The sequence below is a fragment of the Panulirus ornatus genome, chromosome 22 (assembly GCF_036320965.1).
Source record: "Panulirus ornatus isolate Po-2019 chromosome 22, ASM3632096v1, whole genome shotgun sequence".
In the NCBI taxonomy this organism is placed as follows: Eukaryota; Metazoa; Arthropoda; class Malacostraca; order Decapoda; family Palinuridae; genus Panulirus; species Panulirus ornatus.
The window spans coordinates 23,031,259-23,046,303 of record NC_092245.1 but is presented as its reverse complement, the minus strand read 5'-3'; the positions used below and the strand labels follow the sequence as shown (position 1 = coordinate 23,046,303).

The following is a 15,045-nucleotide window of genomic DNA, read 5'->3' as shown; positions in this document are numbered from 1 at the left end:
TGCAAACTTGTGATTATACTTATGGGAACCTATCTTAAAGCCTTCTCTATTATCCTATAACTTATTAAACTCCTGTACGCTGTCCATACTTTTATCCTCATTCAGTCTGCTCCATTCGTTCACGTACCACACATATAAGTTACCTTTTTTTGTTGACAAGTTTCATGTTACGTAATATGTCTATCCAATACCTACATTTTTTCAAAGAACTGTTCACTTTCTTCATAACCGATCTGGTTGTGATCAGGTCACTTCTCATTCTTCTCTCTTCCAGTGTGGGCAGATTTAGAGGCTCTTGCCTTTCCTCATAACTCAGCTCCTTTAATTCTTGTACCATTTTTGTTGCTTTCCTCTGGACCTTCTCTATCAGCTCTCCGTGCGTCGACCAAACTCGAGAAGCATTTTTCCAGTTTTCGTCTTATGAAGGACGTGAACGCTTGCTTTCCCATCCGTATCCTGGAATGCAGTTTTGATGTCACCCTCTGGGACTCTGGCGACAGGTTAGGGATGATGTCGACTCCCACGGTCTCTCACCAACAGATTCCAGCAGCTTTATATCCTGCGTGATGATACGTATATCGAGGTTTTCTTTCACTGTGACCCATCCCCACTCCTTGATATTTACTCTGGCCGAATTTCATCTTCAGAACAAAATTGGAGTCTGTCTAAGTCCGCTTGTAAGCGGATGCAATTGTCTAGGTCTGCTTGTAAGCGGATGCAATCCTGCTGCTGCTCGCTCTTCTTTTTCTTCGTGACGTCTGCGTCATCTGGAAACAGTTCTAAGCAGGTGTCTGCACCACCTTCCGACAAGCCATCCCCAAAGATCAAAAAAAGAGTAATGGTCCTAAGATAGGATCCTGTGGCACTCCATCCCATTTGGAGAAGGCTCTCCTGATCCTGTGGCACTCCACCCCATTTGGAGAAGGCTCTCCTGACACGCGTCCTTTGTTCCCATCCACATCGAAGGAGTGTCTCCCTTACTCCTGCGTGGTGATCTGTCTTCTGAACCCCGCCTGTCATGTGGTATAGAGTATCAAATGCTTTCTGGCAGTCTAGATCAAAACCCACCCAAGCTTCTCTTAACGTCAAGGAAGCTCACTCTCTCGTAGAATCATAAGACCTGCTCTCGCCTACCGCACTGCCGTCGCTCGCTGAGGTAATTACTCCTCTGCGGGAGGTTAGTTAGTCACGTGATGTCTGATCGTCTTTTGCCTCAGCCTTTCAGACGACAGCCGTCAGGGAGAGTGGGCTGTGGTTCAACCCGTCTTCCCGGTCTCTTATAGATAGATAGATATGACGTATGACCATTTTCCACTCCCTTGGCACTCTCCCTTTTTCCAGCGCCGACTTGAACGATATTTTAAGAGGATTGTCAAGCGTATCTGGACACATCTCCACCACATATGGTGTGTATGTGTGTGTGTGTGTGTGTGTGTGTGTGTGTGTGTGTTTCTTTATGTGTGAGCCCGTGTTATGTAAGTGAATGTGTCTTAGTGTATGTGTTTATATGAGTGTGCATTCGTGTTTGTGTGTGACTATGTGTGTGAGTGAGTGTTGGTGTTCGTGTTTACGTATGTGTGCGTATGTATCCGTGTGTGGGTTCACATGTCTGTATATACGTACAGCGCGTGTGTGTCTGTTCATGCTCAACTTTTTTTCTTTTTTTCTTTTCTGAAACCATCAATAATTGTGTGAGATGTGATGCATATAATGTCGCAGGCAATCACGACCACCCGTTTTTACCCACAAATTTATCGTCATGAATTTTAGCGCGGCGCTGTGAACATGGTCGAGAATTCCACCTTATTGGCGAGACTTCTTGAGTTTTTAAAGAAGAAAAAATTATTACAGTAGTCAGACGACTGTGGCAATGCTACAGAATATTAACCAAATGGTATTACAGTGATAACCGTTGACTGAATTACATTATGATAATATATTCGTAACTTCTGATGATCTGTTTTATCTTCTTTTTATTGAGAGGTCGACTAGCGTCCAGTGGAGGCAGAAAGTTAGAGTGTATAAAATATTCACTCACTTTTCTTTCTAAGCCTGTGACTCGTGTGGGTCATATGTGCTGTTCTCCTTGTGGTCATCTATCGTTCGATTCCTCATTATCTATTTGCACTGTTAGTTATTCTTTTTAAAGCATCAACTGACCTTGCGATAGATGCTTCAACTTGTATTGCACTGAGGATCTGCTTTTGTCATTCAACCCGTATGGCGCTGAGCGCCGACTTCTGTTTACTAGTGTAGTGTTGGAATACGGAGGAAAGATGTGGTAGCTTTTCCCCGTGCCAGTTGTCGGCTATCCTCAACGAATGTAGGAAGGCCCACAATGGCACGATCGCCTGGACCGCGTATCTCTGCCCAAGGGATTTAGGGCTCCTCCCCCCCCTCTGTCTGTCGTGTTTTTGTGACGTGTTGTTTTGTTAGGTTTCGGGTCTCTCGACTGCCTTAGTCATTAAGGCCGTCTATTCACAAGTGTTAAACAAAAAATATGAACATCTTGAACACCCTTTTTAAGGTGTTTAAGATCGGTTCTGAATCCATTCACTCTCTTGTATGGTCTTTGAAACGTTCCATCTGATCCACTTTACACTGACGTGAGCGGGGATAAAATGGGTACCTTATTGGTTCAGCGATAACCTACTTTGATATTTTGCTGCGAATGTCAGATCAAATATACTCGGTCAAAGCAGTAGCAGCACCAGGCCTTCAGAATCATCCCCACTCATCCCTCGAAAAAGGTTCTGGATTACGTCTTTTCTAATTGGAGTTCACGAGTAACGTGATTGGTTGCCTCATCACCATCAGCCAAAATCACATAGATACTAAGCCATTACGACGCACCACTGGACATCTGAGGCCTTTACATGTACAGGTCGTTTACTATGATCGTAGATTTGCAGGGATCTGTCCAAGAATCTCTCTCGACCCCAGAAAATAGACAATGTTTATATATAAATAGAATTTAGATTGGTCACCGTGTCACTACCTGGCCAGGGGAACTTATTTTCAGCGTCCGCCATCGTCTTTTCTTTTCCTGCGCTTCGTTTTCTCCAGGAGCTTTGAGTCCATGAGAGTAATTCACATCAGAATATTTCCGAGGTGCATAATGGACGTCTTAGGGTTGGATTAGATTATAAGATTTACGCTGGTAAGCCAAGCAGTGGAGCATCTGAGGCTATTGAGCGCTCTTAATGCATATCATAAGGACGTCTTAAGAGGCGCAAATTATTAGTGTGTGTATATATATATATATATATATATATATATATATATATATATATATATATATATATATATATATATATATATATTCTTTTTTGATCATACATATTCGCCTTTTCCCGCATTAGCGAGGTAGCGTTAAGAACAGAGGACTGAGCCTTAGAATATCCTCACATGGCCCCCTTCTCTGTTCCTGCTTTTGGAAAATTAAAAACGGAAGGGGAGGATTTCTAACCCCCCGCTCCCTCCCCTTGTAGTCGCCTTCTACGACACGCAGGGAATACGTGGGAAATATTCATTCTTCCCTATCCCCTGGGATGATATATATATTTGGTGATTGTTGTAAACTGAGATATTGGAGGGACATGTAAAGTGATTTATATATTTGTTCATAATTGCCCTCCAACCTCTTTTCCAGGAGCCCTTACAGCTCCAAGGCTGCGCTACTTCCAGTAGCAGGGAAATGATGGACTCCACAGGAGTGAGTTCTTTGACGCGACTGAACATCCAGAGGCGACTATTCATTCGCGGTGTAACCTCGAGTAGGCGGAGTCCGGTAACATCCGTACCCAAGATCACAATTAGGGACTTCATCTCTTAGCTTACCATCGTATAAAACAAAGAATTTACATGAAAGGATACAAATAAACTCGTTTAAGAACTGGATATCTTTATTTAACAAAGTCTTAAAGTAGTCGCTAGATAACTACACCAATTTACAACACCGAATCACACAGCCGTTAGAATTCTTTATCGTTCTATAATACAACTGTAAAAACACATCAAATTATAACTAATATCAGAAAAAAAACAAATCAAAGAACTACAAGGGCGTATATGAATACATACATCGACATCATTATTCTGAGAGCTGTTTATACAGTAATAGCAATAGACATGTACAAGGCTTACGAAAGCAGCTTCACTGAGCAGGTTCCTTTATATTCACCATCGCTAATCACAAAGGTAATATGATGTCCACCAATGTTCAGCCGTGGTTTACACCCTTGACGGGGGTCGCTCGTTTCTCTTAATCCTGAAGAGTTGACCTTCTGTCTGTATATATATGTATCCAATCCTAGCCATGCGAACGCTCTTGGGTGTTGGATTCCCTACTCAATCCACTCCTCTGTTAGTCACCGTCTGCTGGCAGCCAGACACTCCAAGAATCACAACACCAACCATAGGAACAAAACCGGTAAAAGATACGCAAAATAAATCGACACATTAGGTATGTGACAATGAATTGGACAAACATTAAACAAAACATTAAACACAGAAAAACGAAACTCAGTTATACTGTTTGCGATGGGAGCTTGTTCATTGCTCATAGCCCAGCGCTTCACTACCATCATTATCGGATGGTAAAGTTGACACTGTACATAGACTACGTCCTAGTATCAAAATGTAGCTTAATGTGACAGAGTAATCAGGTTAATTCACATATAACCCCGCGTGATAAAAACAGTGGCCCCATTTGATAAAGGCTCTGATGCATTTATCAAAACGTATCATTACATTTCAACTTTCAGAAAAAAAAAAAGTGCCACCTCTTCTTCGTCTTTATTCTTTTTAGCTTTTTCTAAATAGCTGCTGCCAAACTACAAAGTCCTAAGTTCCGGTGTGGGTGATAAAGTGAAGGGGATGAAGGTAAGTTCACAAGGTATATATACACGAAAGAGCACGACGGCGCGGCCCTTGGCTATGATGGCCTGGCCATTGACCTAATCCTTGAGGATCGGGGTACAGGCCAGGCCATCTTGACCAAGGCTCATATCGTTGTGTTCAAGGGTCGGACCTTCTCCTCGCGCTCGAGAGATTAGATAGGATTGAAGGCAAGAGGGTACAAGAAATGCCTGGATCTACTATTTCGTCAAAAGGGGTGATGGAAGAGGGTGAAGGAAAAGGGTGAAGGAAGATTACTCTGGAGCGTGTTAGATTACTTTTAACTTTCTTGTTTACTGATGCAGCAGCAATTACTTAGTAACGTAACTGACTACAAATCTGTATAGCGTTGAAATAATACCAGTCTTTATGTTCCTTTCTTGCACCATCTTGTCGGAATGGTCCACGAAACTGCGGACGTTTGTGCAGCTATGTGCACGAAATGTGGCATGAGTATCCCAGAGCCATAAACTGAATATATCTATTACAAATAGCCATAAAATTATATTCACCAGCATGAGCAGCTGTGTACAGACATGACTTGTTTACATGGCAAACATGTGTGAAAATAGCAAACACATGACATAGCTGTTGTATACAGTTGACCTATGGTTAGATGGGAGATAGAATCACGGATTATGAAATAGCCAACGTGGAAAGGCTAAGTTAAGTTACCAGCGTAAGCAAAGCGAGATGTAATACCCCACCAGTGAACACCCGGCTGCTAAGAAACACAACTTGAGAAATTCCTTCTTGCTGAGAAGGTCCGAACTCTCGCGACACACTTCTTTTCCCACCTTTTCCTGCCAGGGATAACTGCTGGTCCTATCTCCTCCCCACCCATCACCGTAACGGGTGCCGCTGCCTCTTCGCTCAGGGTAAAGTGCTTCCTTCCTTGCTCCTTCGCTACTGTCTTTTGGGACCCTTTCTTCGCTCGTATTCCTCCCCTCCCCACATTCTAGTGTTATCATGTCCTCCAACCTAACGTAGGGAGTCGCTTCGCTCGTGAGAAGGTCTGGGGGGCTGTGCTGGACTGTGGGTGCCATAGGAACCTCCAGGTGTTCGAGGTAGAGCTGAGGGTTGAGGAGAAGCGCTCTCTCCTCTTGCTGGATCTCCTCGTCAGTGTCCAACAGAGCATCGTCCATAAGTCCGAGATCAGTGTCTGAATTTGTCTCGTCATCTGTGTCCTCTTTCTCCTCCTCGTCTTCCCCATCTTTCGTGAATTCCCGCCGCTTCTTGCCTGGCGGGACACCCGCTGTGCTGGCGGAAGATGTGCCAAGTGCCTGCCGAGCTTCGGTTTTGTTCCTCTCATCCTGGGTCTGTGTCAGCCGCAGCGTAGTGTCCTCAAGGTCATCCTCCTTGTTTCTGTCTTCTGATTCTCTTGCATTTTGTTCTCTACCTCTCTAAACATTATAATTTCTAAATGTATCTCCTTCTTCTTCTGCTCTTGTCCCTCTTCTCTAGCTTCATGACTTGGTGCTTCCTTTTTTTTGATGTCTGATTCAGCAGGGTGAGGTTGTGCCTCTTCCTTCCAAGTGCTTTGCTCATATGGAAGCAGAGTCGGTACTTCTGTTGTCACTTGCATATCCTTGTCTGTAGAACGTAATGGATGGGTTTCCTCTGTGTAAATTGCACCATTGCTTTTACTGGTGACATCAGTTACCACTTTTAGCGCAGTCGCATGTCTCTCATGTGCTTCTGTAGTCCCAGGGTTCACAGAGTTTGCTTCAGTCTCCCATACCAGATCAATATTTGTACCATTCTCTGTATCTACTACTCCGGTTCGCTGCACGACCCATCTATCGAGCATTTCCACCGTCCTAACTTCGTCTAAGACTTTATCTACTGGATCACTCACGTCATTTTGCATTGATTCACTTTCATAATCTTCCTCTTCATTTCTTCCTTCTTTTCCATCATCCTCTGAGGTTCTTTCCATATCAGGACGTTCGTAGAAATGCTCATCCGCCAGACTTAACAAGTCTACATGAGTTCCCGCTCTACCCTGACCATCCGTATCAATACCGTTTTCTGTAGACGAAGTGGCCCTTTCATTTTCTTTCTCTGTTTCCTGGCCACTCTCTTCAGTATTGTAGTTTGGTTGATCTCTGCTGGAAAACACAAGAAAATGAGTTGAACTCACTTCCTCACATTCCACAGCTTCGATGAGATTTACCTTCCCATCATAGCGTTGAAGATTTGATGCTTCAAGTACCTCCTCAACATCCGTGTAACTGAATTCATCTTCCTGACTTCGAGGGGTAATGTCTAGTTCGTTCGGCTCGTCTCCAATCATCATATCTTCAGAGTCATACATTTCATCCGAGTCGGTGTCTCTCAGGATGCTGTTCTCCGAGTCAGAGTCGGCATCATAATGCAGATAATTCTCTCTTTCATCGCCAAGGGACCCAGCATTCTGGTCACCCTGGCTAGTTAGCCGAAAAACCTGCGTCTCGCTGGGCTTTGCTGAGTCGCCAGGTCCTCGCTTCTCTTTTCCCTTATCTTTAGTTTTCCTTGCCTCTTTTATGGAGTAATTGTTGTTACTTCCCATGCCAAAGAAGCGGAACTCATCCGGACGAAGGAATCGACAGTTTCTCGGTAGCACTTTGGATGACTGAGTCGGGTTCTCCGCGTCGTCCATCGAAATGCTCTTGGTTTTCTTTTCCCGCAGTGACCCATAGCGAGGCTGTGCGAAAGGAGGAGGCTCAGTTTTCTTTACCCTGAGGCTCTGACTCCGGAAGAAGGAGTCGCCCATGTTGTCGTTCTCAAAGAAGCGCAGTTCCTCAACTCTCAGCGTGCGAACTTTCCCGGGGATGTTCTTCGCTGTTGGCACCGTCGGGATCGGCGCCGCTTCCTTTGCCTTTGCTGCTGTGGTTGAGTCGGCAGCAGCAGCTTCAACTTCTTCTTCTTCCTCTTCAGCATCTGGCAGTAGGGAGCCGCGTTTTTTATTTATGTTGGCAAACATGCCGACGAGGGCAGCGACATCAGACAGTCTTCTCTCATCCTCATTACAGACCTGCAGGCTGTTGCTGCCTCCCGCCTCCCGGTGCCCTTCCTCAAAGTCAAAGTCGCGAATGTTGGTGAATCTGTCTATAAGTTTGCCAACTTTACTGTCTGAAGACTCCGAGCTGGATCCCTCTGACGTGTCTGCTATTTCTCTTCTGCCTGGGTTCTCTCCTTCACACTTATTGCCCTTGTGTTCTTCAGTCGTTTGATAGTGATCAACCTTTTTGTTCGGCTCGTGTTGTTCATCGCTCTTATGTTCACTTTGCTGTATCTTTAGTGCTTTCTCCATCTCCTCTGTCTTACTTCTTTGTTGATCTGTGTTCACATTCTTGTTCCCCTCTTGCTCTGTCTTTTCCGCTTCCTTTTGTTTCTGTTCTTTCTTTCTCGTTGTTTCTTGGACATTCTTTTCTCTCTCCGGTTTCTCTTGTTCTAGTGTTTCTCTTTCCATTCTTTCTTTGACTCTCTCCTTTATCAATGTTTCATGTTCTTCCTCTCTTCCTCTTTCTTTTACTGCTTCTTCTTTCACCTCTTGTTCTCGTTCTGCTTTCGTTGCCTTCCTGTTTACTTGCTCTGTTTCTTCTTTGTCTCTGTGTTTTTCCACAACTCTTTCTTTCTCCTTTTGTTTTGCTTTCTCTTCATCCCTTTGTTCTTGTTCAACTTTCTCCAGTTGTGGCCGTTTTCTTGGTTCGGCCTCTGTTTTCCATCCGTGTTCTTGTCTGTCTTGGTCCGCTCTTACTTGTTTCTTCTGTTCCCTTTCTGTTTGCTTCCATTTACCCTTCTCTTGTTTTTCCTGAGCCTTATCCTGCCCTTGCTTGGCTGCTCCCCTCTGTGCCTGTTTTTCCATCTCTCCTCTCCTATTACTCCAGTACTCCGCTATCTTCCTATTCGTGTCTTCCGTCTCTTTATTCTTCACTTCTTTTGGCCTTTCTTTGTCCTTCGTCGTGCCATCACGGGCGTTTCCTTTCTTTTGCATTTTGATTTCCTCTTCACTGGAGAGCTGCTCTCGCTTATGGTTGAAACGCATTGCTCCATCATGAAGTCTGATCTTGTGTCAAAATGAAGTTCGAGCTCGGGCGCAGTAAAGTCAATGGAAGGCGATATAGGCAGATGTTGATGCGCAGTAGAATCAATGGATGGTGATGATGTCAGACGTTGCTGCGCATTAGAATCAAAGGATGGTGATGTTGTCAGACATTGCTCCTCTGTAGAATCAATGGATGAAGATGATGATGTCAGATGTTGATGCGTAGTAGATTCAAGGGATGATGTGGTCAGGTGTTGTTGCGCAGCTGAATCTAGGGTTGGTGACGTAGACAGACACTGCTGCGTGGTAGTATCGGGGTAAGGTGATGTTGTCGGAGAGTGCTCTCGTTTTCCATCCTCTCCTGCTCGATCATTTAAGGTTTCCAGATGCTGTTGTTCGAAGGAGAACTTCTCTTCGCCATAAACTTCTCCGGGAGTCACGGACTCAAACTGCCGTAGGAGGTTTCGTACTGAATTAGAAGGGATTGCAGCTCTGATGGCTGAATGCTCTGGTCTGTTTCTCTGTAGGGTCTCGGGCTCTTGGTCCTGCAGTATACTCTCGAGGGGAGGCCTGAGTTCGACGTTCATCACCGTGTATGACCTCTTAGCAACATCTCTTCCAACAGTCTTACTTTTACAAGACTGGGCTGATGTCGCTTCTTCAAACTGCTTTCTTAAGTTCTTCACTGAGGGAGTTTGCATACGACTCGTTATGCGGTCGGTAACTGTCGAAGACTCCAGCCTGTGGTGAGAACTCCCCCGACCCTTGTTATAGGTCAACTTTTCTTCCTTAGACACAGCTGTTCCTCCAGCAGGTGTGGTGCTTTGATCCTGCATCACCTCCACCTTATGCTCGACATGTACTTGGCACGAAAAGGTTTCTGTGCTTTCTTGAGTGTCATCTGGTGGTGAGTACTTCTCGAACTGCATCTTGAGTTTCTTCACCGATACTGGCGCCATCTGAGAACTTCGGCTACGGATGGAGGAAGCGTCTGGCTCACTTTTTGCTCGAGGACGAATGGTCGCGACATCGCTCTTGACTTTGGGCCTGGAGTCGCTTTGGACTTTTCTGTCTACAATGATTCCCGGTGTGGGTAGTGGGCCCGGTGACGTTTCTTTAGGTTCTTGTACGTGGGCAGCACTTAAAGGACTTTCGTGAAAGACGTGATGGCCAGGGCTGGCTTCTTCAGATGCATTTTCGAACCGGATTAAGAGTTTTTTAACAGATCTTAGAGGAAGGTCGTACAGACCGGGAGAAGACCGCTCCGTAAAGCCTTCTTCCCATTTTCTTAAACTTTCATGTCGACTCAACCTTCTTCCATCACGGGCTTGACTGGATCCCATATATGAGGATCTGTCCACTTGGTCACCTTTATCCGGTGTTCTGTACTGCTCTTCCATCGTAGTTTCCAGTTCCAAACTTTCATCAGAATCCACCGTGTCTGCTTCAGGTTTCTTATCAAACTTACTTTTGAGCTTTTTCACAGAAGGAAGAGTCCCACTTGGGAATTCATCTCGAACACTTCGAAGCTGCTTCTTGCGCATCGCCCAAACATGTCCGTCGGATATCGAACGGCCCAGCTTACGGTGACTTGTCGGAGGATTGTCGTGTGGGGTGCTGGGTGGCGTTGCCATCGCAGTACCTTCAAAAAACAATCCCTCTTTTATGTCCAAGTTGAGCCTGGGATTGATGAGCCGGCTCGTCACTCGCGGCTGGGGCGAAGTGGACGTGCTGCTGGACGCGGAATCACGCACACCCACATCCCGTGGGGACGATGGCGAGGAGCCTCTGGTGACTCGCATCGGTGAACCCTCCTCCATTCCCAGCAGTGGCATGGATTTACAACGTAGAAGCTTCAGCAGTGTGCCGTCTTCTTTGAAAGGTGACGAAGGGTTTGTGTTGGGAGGTTCGTAAAGAACCGACTTCGATCTCCATACGGCCGTGAGTCTGGGTGTGGACGCTGACCTGTGAGGCTTCTCTGTCATGCCGCCGCCCGTAGCCTCCAGTGGTGTGGTGCCTGACAGTTTTGTAATGACGTAAGACACAAGTGACGACACGGACATAGCTTGCTCATGGCACACCAGCGCCACCTGTAACAGAAGACGAGGGGTATTAGTGTACACTGCTAATTCCAATGACCTTCGCAACTTTGCTGCTGTATATGACGAACACAACACACACACAAACGTTTGGAGCTTAACTGATTTTTTTTTTAACCCATGTATCTCCCCTTCAGCAGTACTGGAGGAAGACTGTATAACTCCCAGAGCACATTGGTAATCCACTGTATCTTCCGGACTCGTGATCTGTTTATCACTTCGTTTGAATGTTGTTGCCGTGGGAGTAGATTCTTGTAATCGACGTACGTTAAGGATTATCTGAACTGATGACGTGTCATGGTATCTACATAATGCCAGTCGACTGTCTGTTAGACGCCCTTCAAGCCCGTTCTCTATTGAATATGGCAGTGTTTTCCCAAGCATTTAGAATCCTTTTTTCGACTCACTTTCTGGAAAACCAATTCGTTTACTTTATCACATATTGTTTGCCCGTGCAATAACTATCGGTTTTTTTTTTTTGCGTTGTCTAATCCACCTCATATATCAACTACTTTCATTCGTTACTTTAGGAATAACTTCTTTGTTTCCCGCACTGAATCTCAGCGTCAGACGTATTTCCTGTACAAGAGGAGCGACAGTGATACATCATCAGTTAACAGTACTGACCTGACTCCACGATAGGGATATGAGAACCAGATATGAACCTATATATCTTCAGAGACGTTCTTTGGAATGGCAGCTACACTGTCATTAACCCGTTTTAACCATGAATTTACGAAAGTGTTTGATTTAATTCTATTATGCTGTTAAACTCTGCCAGTGTTCGGAAGAGCCATAGAAATGATTGCTGGCACCTTCGTACACCAGGCATAATAAGGGCGTTGGTCTTCTCGCTATCTTTAAATCATTTCATTATGATTATTCTCCTATGGGGGTTCCTTCAACTTAATTCCCTTCGGTAAATACAGTTTTGATTCGCTGGAATAACACTGGCTGAGCAGATAACTGATGTTCATGGATGTAAGAGTGCTCTCTCTCTCTCTCTCTCTCTCTCTCTCTCTCTCTCTCTCTCTCTCTCTCTCTCTCTCTCTCTCTCTCTCTCTCTCTCTCTCTCTCATAGGTGGTCTTCATGTGACCTTGCCAAAAATGGCTTGCACCCTCGACACATGCCTGGCTGCTTCCTATGGTTTCTGTGTGGAGACCAGCCACATGAGGATTGACCGTTATCATATCTCCATCTTCCCTCGAATAGCAAAGCTAAAGAACCTTTTCTCCTTCTTCCGCCTTTCCCTCGTCCTATAACTTTTCTACCTTTGAGTGTCTAGTGTGCAAACATGAGGTGGCCATGTTTACGGTGTGTTTTGCTCGTATCATGACGGTCACTGTAAGACGAAAGAAAACAAAACGAGCATAGAAAATAGAAAATAGCAATAACTGAAGATTGACTTATAGAATGATTGGTGAAACTATAAGAACGGCTCGAGGAAATCATGAAATCCTTTGGAAGAAAACTGAGGATGAATGAAGATGGATCATAGAAAACCTAGACAGAGACCCACAGTGACTATTTTCGAACATAAACAAAGTAAAAGTCAGACATTGGACCTTCCAGAATGGAATAAAGGTACGAAAATGAGCCCCCTTTCCCATGATAAACAAGATGTTAATAGAACAATACACATCAGTATTGACCTCAAAATGCAAGGAATAACTATGTGATTAGACTGATTAGATGAACCAGGATGATGATAGGGTAACCACAGACACCGAGATAGTGGAAGGTAATGTAGGCAGAGCAACAGATAAGCTTATATCAGTTCTCTGAAGCTGGATGGAATCTTCAGGCAGGAGACAAAAAAAAACCTGGAGTGTATGTCAGTGATGTCACTGATAAGAGTCACGTCTGGATGAAAGCAGAATGGCAGACTCTCACTAAATATCGTACGTCACACCCACACACACACACACTCACAAAGGAGGCTCTAAAGTTAATAGCTGAGTTAGCATGACTACACGCGTCATGTGAGTCTTCGATAAAGTGATGGAAGGACACATACTTGAACATCTGATCAAGATCAAGTATACAGATGAAGGCCAACAGAGACTTAGGCTGGTAAAAAGTACATGAAACCCATTTATTAGACCTTTACAGCAACGTGTATGACACTTTAAAGGAAAGAGAAAAGGCACTGTTGATTCTCGACTGTGCCAAGACGCTTGGCTCAGTACACCAAAGGCTTTTAGAAGAGATAGCCGAGAAAGAGGACATTAAGGGCATGATGAGAGAAGATAGCTTAAAAAGTTTTTAGCCATAAGAAAATTCAAAGGAGCCTCGAAGGTACAATGGGGGATATCTCGTACGAATAATGTCAGCAGATACCAACATAGAGTAAAACGAAATATACGTCAGATTCTCTGCTGATGACAGCACATTAATCATACTGATAGTATCACATAATGATTAAAAACACCTTTTAGAAAAATTTGATACAGTCTACAAAAGGGAACACTTGATGGCATTTAACGAAGATGAAGAAATAAAACTTGAAACGGATTAGCAGTACATGGATGACCAACTGAAGGCTCAACACAGATACTGATGGAAAGTGAAACAAAACGTCCAAGATAGATTATTCATCATGGCACATGTGTAATTTGGGATGGTGAGAAAACACAGTGGTTTACTCACCACCGCAATGGACACAAACGTTATAGAATTGACGTATGTGTCATTGGGAATGAGAAATTAGAATTCATAGACTTATCGACCCCTTAATGCCTGGTATGATAATGAGAACTCTCACTCCCAAGAGACGGAGAACTGTTGATGAATACGTTTGATTACAAACGTATGCAAAACTGGATACACTGGTATGGTATTCCCACCAGACAGACTCCAGTATGATGCCCTGCCTTTTGCCCCTTCTTTATTCAGGGATATGCTATTCCTCCACCACGCTTGTATTATAAGATTACATTTCGTTAAAGACGTTTCTCGCTTGTATTTCACTTTAAACACAGCGATTGAGTCTAGACATCTCCTAGCTAGCAGTGCCTATACAACGAACGACCACTTACGACCCTGGACCACGATGGAGATAAGGAAGACCATCGCGACAGATAAGGTCACCAGGTATGGCACAGATGACCTCACCTCACCCAGCCTTACAGACTCAAGAGAGTGCTCGGTGATCGCGGTAACTCGCCCCATTGTGGGAACTCCCTCACCGGCGTAACTTCCTCACTCTGGTCATCCTTTCACCCCGGTCACTCCCTCGCTATGCGAACTCCTTCACCCTGGTCACTCCCTCACCACCGTAACCCCCTCCACTCCCCCCTCTCCTCCTCTTCGTTGTACCTCCAACACTATGGTAACTTCCTCACCGTCGTAACTCCCTCATAGTAATGACTCCCTCCTTATGGCAACTCCTCACCAGTGTGACTCCCTCACTGTGCCAATGCCATGGCAACTTCCTCACTGTTACATTTTCTTTCGCGTAGTAACTTTCCCAGTATGGCAACTACAGCACCGAGACCTCACACCAGTAACCTCGCCATGGCAACCTTGGCAACTTCCTCACTGTTACGTTTTCTTTCGCGTGGTAACTTTCCCAGTATGGCAACTACAGCACCGAACCCTCACACTAGTAACCTCACCATGGCAACCCTCACCTTGGACAGTTTCTCTACTGTTGCCACCCTTCAACATGGCAACCCTAACCTTGGCAATTCTTCACTGTTGCATCCCCTTAGCATGGCAAGTGTTCACTGTTGCATCCTCTTACCATGGCAACTGTTCACTGTTGCATCCCCTTACCATGGCAAGTGTTCACTGTTGCATCCTTTACCATGGCAACTGTTCACTGTTGTATCCCTTAACCATGTAGCAACCTTCATCGTGGCAACTTTGCATTGTTGCACCCCTTCACCAGGGTAACTTTTCCTGTGGTAACCTCTCCTCTTGACAACCTCTTTATCCCATGGCAAACGTTGTTCATTGTGGCAGCGTTTCATCCTTCAAACGTTCATTGTGACAACGCCTCATAATAGTAAACG

At 44.8% G+C, this 15,045-nt stretch overlaps 1 protein-coding gene and 1 long non-coding RNA gene across 2 annotated transcripts in view; one reads left to right on the top strand and one right to left on the bottom strand.

Moving 5' to 3' along the window:
• Positions 1 to 15,045, top strand: part of LOC139756487 (uncharacterized) — a 520,136-nt gene that overhangs the window by 433,279 nt on the left and 71,812 nt on the right. The window lies entirely within an intron of this gene.
• The window catches only part of LOC139756631 (uncharacterized), a 75,411-nt gene continuing 64,253 nt past the window's right edge, over positions 3,888 to 15,045 (bottom strand). The window contains 2 exon segments of the mRNA XM_071676302.1: positions 3,888 to 8,890; positions 8,893 to 11,019. Of these exon segments, the coding sequence (XP_071532403.1) occupies positions 6,224 to 8,890; positions 8,893 to 11,019 (4,794 nt within the window). The 3' untranslated portion in view covers positions 3,888 to 6,223.